This window comes from Oncorhynchus keta, unplaced genomic scaffold (genome assembly GCF_023373465.1).
Source record: "Oncorhynchus keta strain PuntledgeMale-10-30-2019 unplaced genomic scaffold, Oket_V2 Un_contig_2103_pilon_pilon, whole genome shotgun sequence".
Taxonomy (NCBI): domain Eukaryota; kingdom Metazoa; phylum Chordata; class Actinopteri; order Salmoniformes; family Salmonidae; genus Oncorhynchus; species Oncorhynchus keta.
In genome coordinates, this window is record NW_026282282.1 from 272,501 (window position 1) to 282,500 (window position 10,000).

At 47.6% G+C, this 10,000-nt stretch overlaps 2 protein-coding genes across 2 annotated transcripts in view; one reads left to right on the forward strand and one right to left on the reverse strand.

Annotated features, from left to right (window-relative positions):
- LOC118381785 (lipoyl synthase, mitochondrial) overlaps positions 1-6,230 on the reverse strand; it is a 6,541-nt gene extending 311 nt beyond the window's left edge. Inside the window, exons 1-2 of the mRNA XM_052504903.1 lie at positions 6,064-6,230; positions 5,690-5,865 (exon numbers count right to left, since the gene is read on the reverse strand). Of these exons, the coding sequence (XP_052360863.1) occupies positions 5,690-5,865; positions 6,064-6,162 (275 nt within the window). The 5' untranslated portion in view covers positions 6,163-6,230. The remainder of the gene's footprint in view (positions 1-5,689; positions 5,866-6,063) is intronic.
- Positions 6,231-6,418: 188 nt separating this feature from the next.
- LOC127920875 (60S ribosomal protein L9) overlaps positions 6,419-10,000 on the forward strand; it is a 10,398-nt gene continuing 6,816 nt past the window's right edge. The window contains exons 1-3 of the mRNA XM_052504904.1: positions 6,419-6,513; positions 7,243-7,289; positions 7,701-7,816. Of these exons, the coding sequence (XP_052360864.1) occupies positions 7,244-7,289; positions 7,701-7,816 (162 nt within the window). The 5' untranslated portion in view covers positions 6,419-6,513; position 7,243. The remainder of the gene's footprint in view (positions 6,514-7,242; positions 7,290-7,700; positions 7,817-10,000) is intronic.

The window sequence follows — 10,000 nt, forward strand, 5'->3', positions numbered from 1 at the left end:
CAGCCTATCACAACAGTCACATTGGTCTCCCTATCACAACAGTCACATTGGTTTCAGCCTATCACAACAGTCCATTGGTCTCAGCCTATACAACAGTCACATTGGATGGTCCTGTGTTCAACAGACTCAAGGGTTTTATTTCACATGGAATAAACAAACATACAGTCAATAACACAATAGAAAAAGTCTATATACAGTGAGTGCAAATGTAGTAAGATTAGGGAGGTAAGGTAATAAATAGGCCAATAGTGGCGAAGTAATTACAATATAGCAATTAAACACTGGAATGGTAGATGTGCAGAAGATGAATGTGCAGGTAGAGATACTGGGGTGCAAAGGAGCAAGATAAATAAATACCAATATGGGGATGAGGTAGTTAGATGGGCTATTTATAGATGGGCTATGTACAGGTTCTGTGAGCTGCTCTGACAGCTGGTGAGGGAGATGTGAGTCTCCGGCTTCAGTGATTTTAGCAGTTTGTTCCAGTCATCGGCAGCAGAGAACTGGAAGGAAAGGCGACCAAAGTAGGAATTGGCTTTGGGGAGTGACCAGTGAGATATACCTGCTGGAGCGCGTGCTACGGGTGGGTGCTGCTATGGTGACCAGCGAGCTGAGATAAGGCGGGGCTTTAGAGTTGCAACATTCTAGAAGCTTTCCCTAAAATTCCCAGGTTTTATAGAAATCCCACTTGGAAGATTCCTGGAAACAGGAGGAGATGAGCAGGACATCTGGAGTCCTCCAACCAGGATTTCTGGGAAACCTGGGAATGTTGGGATCATTTTGCGACCCTGTGTTCAATCTACTCTCTCTGAAATGACTTTTCGCTGGTCAGTGAGTTCAAGGTATTGACAGTACAGTCACAGACAGAAGAGAGAGGAGACCAGACAGTACAGTCACAGACAGAAGAGAGAGGAGACCAGACAGTACAGTCACAGACAGAAGAGAGAGGAGACCAGACAGTACAGTCACAGACAGAAGAGAGAGGAGACCAGACAGTTTCAGAGAGGAGACCAGACAGTACAGTCACAGACAGGAGACCAGACAGTACAGTCAGACAGAAGAGAGAGGAGACCAGACAGTACAGTCACAGACAGAAGAGAGAGGAGACCAGACAGTACAGTCACAGACAGAAGAGAGAGGAGACCAGACAGTACAGTCACAGACAGGAGTCACATTACAGTCACAGACAGAAGAGAGAGGAGACCAGACAGTACAGTCACAGACAGAGGAGACCAGACAGTACAGTCACAGACAGAAGAGAGAGGAGACCAGACAGTACAGTCACAGACAGAAGAGAGAGGAGACCAGACAGTACAGTCACAGACAGAAGAGAGAGAGGAGACCAGCAGTACAGTCACAGACAGAAGAGAGAGGAGACCAGACAGTACAGTCACAGACAGAAGAGAGAGGAGACCAGACAGTACAGTCACAGACAGAAGAGAGAGGAGACCAGACAGTACAGTTTCAGACAGAAGAGAGAGGATCACAGACAGAATTGGAGACCAGACAGTACAGTCACAGACAGAAGAGAGAGGAGACCAGACATACAGTCACAGACAGAAGGTTTCAGCCAGACAGTACAGTCACAGACAGAAGAGAGAGGAGGCCAGACAGTACAGTCACAGACAGGGATTGCCAGACAGTACAGTCACAGACAGAAGACAGAGGAGCCAGACAGTACAGTCACAGACAGAAGAGAGAGGAGACCAGACAGTACAGTCACAGACAGAAGAGAGAGGAGACCAGACAGTACAGTCACAGACAGTCTCAGAGGAGGCCAGACAGTACAGTCACAGACACAGAAGAGAGACCAGACAGTACAGTCACAGACAGAAGAGAGGAGACCAGACAGTACAGTCACAGACAGAAGAGAGAGGAGACCAGACAGTACAGTCACAGACAGAAGACCAGACAGTACAGTCACAGACAGAAGAGAGGAGACCAGACAGTACAGTCACAGACAGAAGAGAGAGGAGACCAGACAGTACAGTCACAGACAGAAGAGAGAGGAGACCAGACAGTACAGTCACAGACAGAAGACCAGACAGTACAGTCACAGACAGAAGAGAGGAGACCAGACAGTACAGTCACAGACAGAAGACCAGACAGTACAGTCACAGACAGAAGAGAGAGGAGACCAGACAGTACAGTCGCAGACAGAAGAGAGAGGAGACCAGACAGTACAGTCACAGACAGAAGAGAGGAGACCAGACAGTACAGTCACAGACAGAAGAGAGAGGAGACCAGACAGTACAGTCACAGATAGAAGAGAGAGGAGACCAGACAGTACAGTCACAGACAGAAGACCAGACAGTACAGTCACAGACAGAGATTAAGACCAGACAGTACAGTCACAGACAGAAGAGAGGAGACCAGACAGTACAGTCACAGACATCAAAGAGAGAGGAGACCAGACAGTACAGTCACAGACAGAAGAGAGAGGAGACCAGACAGTACAGTCACAGACAGAAGACCAGACAGTACAGTCACAGACAGAAGAGAGGAGACCAGACAGTACAGTCAGACAGAAGACCAGATTTTACAGTCACAGACAGAAGAGAGGAGACCAGACAGTACAGTCACAGACAGAGAGAGAGGAGACCAGACAGTACAGTCACAGACAGAAGAGAGAGGAGACCAGACAGTACAGTCACAGACAGAAGAGAGAGGAGACCAGACAGTACAGTCACAGACAGAAGAGAGAGGAGACCAGACAGTACAGTCACAGACAGAAGACCAGACAGTACAGTCACAGACAGAAGAGAGGAGACCAGACAGTACAGTCACAGACAGAAGAGAGAGGAGACCAGACAGTACAGTCACAGACAGAAGAGAGAGGAGACCAGACAGTACAGTCACAGACAGAAGAGAGAGGAGACCAGACAGTACAGTCACAGACAGAAGACCAGACAGTACAGTCACAGACAGAAGAGAGGAGACCAGACAGTACAGTCACAGACAGAAGACCAGACAGTACAATCACAGACAGAAGACCAGACAGTACAGTCACAGACAGAAGAGAGGAGACCAGACAGTACAGTCACAGACAGAAGAGAGAGGAGACCAGACAGTACAGTCACAGACAGAAGAGAGAGGAGACCAGACAGTACAGTCACAGACAGAAGAGAGAGGAGACCAGACAGTACAGTCGCAGACAGAAGAGAGAGGAGACCAGACAGTACAGTCGCAGACAGAAGAGAGAGGAGACCAGACAGTACAGTCGCAGACAGAAGAGAGAGGAGACCAGACAGTACAGTCGCAGACAGAAGAGAGAGGAGACCAGACAGTACAGTCGCAGACAGAAGAGAGAGGAGACCAGACAGTACAGTCGCAGACAGAAGAGAGAGGAGACCAGACAGTACAGTCGCAGACAGAAGAGAGAGGAGACCAGACAGTACAGTCACAGACAGAAGAGAGAGGAGACCAGACAGTACAGTCACAGACAGAAGAGAGAGGAGACCAGACAGTACAGTCGCAGACAGAAGAGAGAGGAGACCAGACAGTACAGTCGCAGACAGAAGAGAGAGGAGACCAGACAGTACAGTCGCAGACAGAAGAGAGAGGAGACCAGACAGTACAGTCGCAGACAGAAGAGAGAGGAGACCAGACAGTACAGTCGCAGACAGAAGAGAGAGGAGACCAGACAGTACAGTCACAGACAGAAGAGAGAGGAGACCAGACAGTACAGTCACAGACAGAAGAGAGAGGAGACCAGACAGTACAGTCACAGACAGAAGAGAGAGGAGACCAGACAGTACAGTCACAGACAGAAGAGAGAGGAGACCAGACAGTACAGTCACAGACAGAAGTACAGTCACAGACAGAAGAGACCAGACAGTACAGTCACAGACAGAAGAGAGAGGAGACCAGACAGTACAGTCACAGACAGAAGAGAGAGGAGACCAGACAGTACAGTCACAGACAGAAGAGAGAGGAGACCAGACAGTACAGTCACAGACAGAAGAGAGAGGAGACCAGACAGTACAGTCACAGACAGAAGAGAGAGGAGACCAGACAGTACAGTCACAGACAGAAGAGAGAGGAGACCAGACAGTACAGTCACAGACAGAAGAGAGAGGAGACCAGACAGTACAGTCACAGACAGAAGAGAGAGGAGACCAGACAGTACAGTCACAGACAGAAGAGAGGAGACCAGACAGTACAGTCACAGACAGAGAGAGAGGAGACCAGACAGTTACAGTCACAGACAGAAGAGAGAGGAGACCAGACAGTACAGTCACAGACAGAAGTTAGAGGAGACCAGACAGTACAGTCACAGACCGAAGAGAGAGGAGACCAGACAGTACAGTCACAGACAGAAGAGAGAGGAGACCACACAGTACAGTCACAGCTGATTGGTTACATAATGACTGTGCTGTCAGAGAGCTGATTGGTTACATAATGACTGTGCTGTCAGAGAGCTGATTGGTTACATAATGACTGTGCTGTCAGAGAGCTGATTGGTTACATAATGACTGTGCTGTCAGAGAGCTGATTGGTTACATAATGACTGTGCTGTCAGAGAGCTGATTGGTTACATAATGACTGTGCTGTCAGAGAGCTGATTGGTTACATAATGACTGTGCTGTCAGAGAGCTGATTGGTTACATAATGACTGTGCTGTCAGAGAGCTGATTGGTTACATAATGACTGTGCTGTCAGAGAGCTGATTGGTTACATAATGACTGTGCTGACCCTCATTCAAACAGGATGAGTCTTGATTAAGACAGTCACACATTTAAAGATACTTATTCACGCAGACTAAACCTGATTAGAACCATTAAGTTATTAGGAGGACTGGTAAACAAACAAAACTACAATCTATTAGCACAATTAGTTTGAGTGACTTTGCCAGCTAACGAGGTAATTACTAGGCTAAGCTCCGTCTTTTCAGTTCGCTGCAGCTAACGACTTGAACGAGCTGCAAACAAACGCTCGAGCTGGACAGTCTTACTGACGGTTGTAGCTAACGACTTGAACGAGCTGCAAACAAACGCTCGAGCTGGGCAGTCTTTACTGACGGTTGCAGCTAACGACTTGAACGAGCTGCAAACAAACGCTCGAGCTGGACAGTCTTACTGACGGTTGCAGCTAACGACTTGAACGAGCTGCAAACTTCTTTGCCCTTTGTGCTGTTGTCTGGGCCCAATAATTACCACGGTTGCAGCTAACTGACTTGAACGAGCTGCAAACAAACGCATGAGCTGGACAGTCTTACTGACGGTTTGCTGCTTCATGCGTGATGCATTGTTGTTGTCTAACTGTCATGTTTTGCCCTTTGTGCTGTTGTCTGTTTTGCCCAATAATGCTGTGTTGCTGTCTCACGCTGTGTCATGTTTTGCTGCCATGCTGTGTTGTCTTTAGGTCTCTCTCTAGGTCGTGTCGTGATGTGTGTTTTGTCCTATTTTATATTTTAATCCCAGCCCCCCGGTCCACGCAGGAGGCCGTCAATGTTAACACAAATTTGTTCTTAACTAGTTAAATAAAAGGTTACATTAAAATAAAACGGTATATTGGGAATAGGTAGTACAGACAATTTGTTTAGGTACACACATAGGTCCCGTTCCATCTTATTCCCAAAATCTTGACCAGAGCCCCATGGGGTCAGAGTCGAAAGTAGTGCACTACATCGGGAATAGAGTACCGTTTAGGAAGCAACATATATTAAGGAACCTCTATTTCCCCCCACCTCTCTCCCTTCTGTCTCTTCAGGTTACCCCTGTACTCCTCCCAGTTGTTCTTCTCAGACAGCTCCCCGGATATAAAGTCCTGGAGGTCGGGCCCGTCATCGGACAGCTCCTTCTTGCGGTCCTTCTGTGTCTGGGATGACCTGGCCGCTGTGGTCAGTCCGCTGACGGCGAACACCTGCACACGGACCGGATATTAATCTAACTACACATGATGCCTCTGCTAAATCAGTAACCCGAGGCCAGCGGCCATTGGAGGATCTAATCAGCTACTTATGTTAGCATTAGCCATACTTAGCTAGTATAAACAATTGTAAAAACAAAGAGAGACATTTCAGTGATTATCGGAGCAATCTGGTCAAGTAGATGTACTTACATGTTGGTTGCATTTGGGATTCAACCACCGGGGGTTGCTGGAGAAACGACCCGCAATAAAATAACTTTGTTTGACCAAAGCCATGACTTTAACTAACATTAGCGTCTGTCATTGACAAAACATTTATCTGGGATCGAGTACTTAGTCCTGGTATTAAAATAAAACTTAGAAAATAATAAATAATTTCGGTCCGCTACTTAATGAATCAATTGATATCGATTATTTTTTTATATCCGGATTTATTCTTAAATGCGATGTTTTTTTTCTCCCCCTGGGGACCAAATACGTATAATTTATCAATATATCGCAGTATTTTGCATCCATCATCATCATCATCAATTGTTTAGTTACGTCTGATCAACGCGTAGCGCCGTGATGGCGTAAGCACGTACCAAGTCTACAATTGCGTGATGACGTCCTTCCTTCGTCCTTTCCTCTACTACCGGCGAGGTAAGAAATGGTGGATAACGTTTCTGTCGCTAAAAATCAAACTCCATCTGTGCTCCTCGATATCTAAAACGCCTAATTTTTCACCTTTACGTATTCGCCATATGTATATTGACGTTTCGCATTAGTTATTTCCACCCCCAAAACCAGTCGCTATAATTATATATAGTTTGTTTTGCCACCCAGCCCTCTATCCTAGGCCGCAGTCGTCCCCTCCATGCCTGCCTATCCGTCTTTTTAGTAACCAGGGCAACGTGAATAATGCTCAATGTGTGTAAAAATATAACGTTTGTCTTGTATGTACATGGTCGCATTGTTCCAGACCGTTTTAATTAACATGTGTAGGTTATAAAAGTTGTATGGGAGAGGGGGGGCAGTGTTCATGACTCGCTATCTGCCTGTCTTGTTATAGTTGACTAGTTTCCTTCTGCGTCTTTTTTTATTAACGTTTTACTACTCTTTAACGGTTTCATTTGGACAAGTCAACTGGATGTACCGGGTTACGTAATTGCATGACGTTATCAACAACAGAGTTACCTAAATATGACAGTCGTGTAAACACACACACACACACTCATGATGTTGCGAGATACCTAACCTAGTTAGTTTAACTAAAGTCATTTAAAACTCCCGTCCTGAAATCGCCAGTCCGCTCCGTAACGTTAGTTGGTTAATATAATGTATTGTAATCGTCAACTCCACCTAATTTGACTCTCTTGTCTATAACCCCAGAATGAAGACCATTCTCAGCAACCAGACTGTGGATATCCCCGACGGTGGTGAGTTTTAACTACTTCCTTAAAACCCGCTGTTCATTTACTGAACCGTCCAACATGTTGATAACCGTGGAATCTATCAATAGACTAATTTAAGGAATTGTTTTTTTAAACCCAGACTATAGAGTCAAATGTTTACCTATGTTGCCTAGTGAGTTATTGGTTCAACCCCCTAGAAAAGGACTACTCTAACTTAATGCCATTCTGCTAAGTTACTGTAGTCTGTCTCAGGCTGGCATCCTCAAGAGGCATCGCTGGCGCCTCTCTTCATCAATCCAGCATTTTAGCCTGACTATAGTTGGGTTTTAATGCCATATATTCAAGTGGCCTGGTTAAGATTGTCTAGCTAGTTACTGGTTCTGTGTGTGTGTGTGTGTGTCTAACCCCTGTTGTCTCTGCCGTGCCCCCCCCCAGTCGAGGTGAGGCTGAAGGGACGGACTGTCATCGTCAAGGGTCCCCGTGGGGTTCTCCGCAGGGAGTTCAACCACATCAACCTGGAACTCAGCCTGTTGGGGAAGACGCACAAAAAGGTATGGAGACTTGTCTATAGAGGGTACTCGTATGGAGACTTGTCTATAGAGGGTACTCGTATGGAGACTTGTCTATAGAGGGTACTCGTACGGAGACTTGTCTATAGAGGGTACTCGTACGGAGACTTGTCTATAGAGGGTACTCGTACGGAGACTTGTCTATAGAGGGTACTCGTACGGAGACTTGTCTATAGAGTTTTGTCTATAGAGGGTTGCACGGAGAGTAGGGTACTGTGTGACTACATTTTAGTGCTATAAATACAACAAAATATTTTCTCCCAGATAATAAAACTGTTGTAATGACGAGGCTTGGCTGTATCGTTGTTTCAGAGAGCGCCTCTAGAGAAACGAGTCAGTGTCCCGACGATTCGTTAGCGTCACGGTTGCACCAAAACTACAGCAAAAATATACGTCTTGCTTTGTAAGTCGGGTCAGAAGATGGGACCTGAAATGTGGTGGGGACCTGAAGGAAGAGACTCTTTAATGTGTATATAATATAAACATCTTTTAAACAACCAGCTGCAGGGGAGATGCACCTCTGTCGCTGGGCTGGCTAGGCTGGGCTGCCCTGTCGCTACCTAGGCTGGGCTGCCCTGTGGCTAGCCCTGGGCGCTGGGCTGCCCTGTCGCTGGGCTGCCCTGTAGGCTGGGCTGCCCTGTCGCTAGGCTGCCCTGTGGGCAGGGAAAAGAACTGAGTAAATAGTTCCTTATATAGTGAGGTATTAATGCCATCCTGTTGTTTACTGCAGTAGACTAGTGGTTAGAGTGGAGGGCGGCTAGAGTAGTGGTTAGAGTGGAGGGGCGGCAGGGTAGACTAGTGGTTAGAGTGGAGGGGGCAGGGTAGCCTAGTGGTTAGAGTGGAGGGGCGGCAGGGTAGACTAGTGGTTAGAGTGGAGGGGCAGCAGGGTAGACTAGTGGTGAGAGTGGAGGGGCGGCAGGGTAGACTAGTGGTGAGAGTGGAGGGGCGGCAGGGTAGACTAGTGGTGGTTAGAGTGGAGGGGCGGCAGGGGCAGAGTGGAGGGGCGGCAGGGTAGCCTAGTGGTTAGAGTGGAGGGGCGGCAGGGTAGCCTAGTGGTTAGAGTGGAGGGGCGGCAGGGTAGACTAGTGGTTAGAGTGGAGGGGCGGCAGGGTAGACTAGTGGTTAGAGTGGAGGGGCGGCAGGGTAGACTAGTGGTTAGAGTGGAGGGCGGCAGGGTAGACTAGTGGTAGAGTAGGGGCGGCAGGGTAGACTAGTGGTTAGGTGGAGGGGCGGCAGGGTAGACTAGTGGTTAGAGTGGAGGGGCGGCAGGGTAGACTAGTGGTTAGAGTGGAGGGGCGGCAGGGTAGACTAGTGGTTAGAGTGGAGGGGCGGCAGGGTAGACTAGTGGTTAGAGTGGAGGGGCGGCAGGGTAGACTAGTGGTTAGAGTGGAGGGGCGGCAGGGTAGACTAGTGGTGAGAGTGGAGGGGCGGCAGGGTAGACTAGTGGTGAGAGTGGAGGGGCGGCAGGGTAGACTAGTGGTGAGAGTGGAGGGGCGGCGGGTAGTCGAGTCACATGTAAGAAGGGGCTTTATAAATACATTTATCCACATAAAGCCCCTTCTTACATCAGGTGTCTCTCCTCTCTGTGTTCCAGCTGCGTGTGGATAAATGTATTTATAAAGCCCCTTCTTACATCAGGTGTCTCTCCTCTCTGTGTTCCAGCTGCGTGTGGATAAATGTATTTATAAAGCCCCTTCTTACATCAGGTGTGTCTCTCCTCTCTCTGTGTTCCAGCTGCTTGTGGATAAATGTATTTATAAAGCCCCTTCTTACATCAGGTGTCTCTCCTCTCTCTGTGTTCCAGCTGCGTGTGGATAAATGTATTTATAAAGCCCCTTCTTTACATCAGGTGTCTCTCCTCTCTCTGTGTTCCAGCTGCGTGTGGATAAATGTATTTATAAAGCCCCTTTACATCAGGTGTCTCTCCTCTCTCTGTGTTCCAGCTGCGTGTGGATAAATGTATTTATAAAGCCCCTTCTTTACATCAGGCGTCTCTCCTCTCTCTGTGTTCCAGCTGCGTGTGGATAAATGTATTTATAAAGCCCCTTCTTTACATCAGGCGTCTCTCCTCTCTCTGTGTTCCAGCTGCGTGTGGATAAATGTATTTATAAAGCCCCTTCTTTACATCAGGTGTCTCTCCTCTCTCTGTGTTCCAGCTGCGTGTGG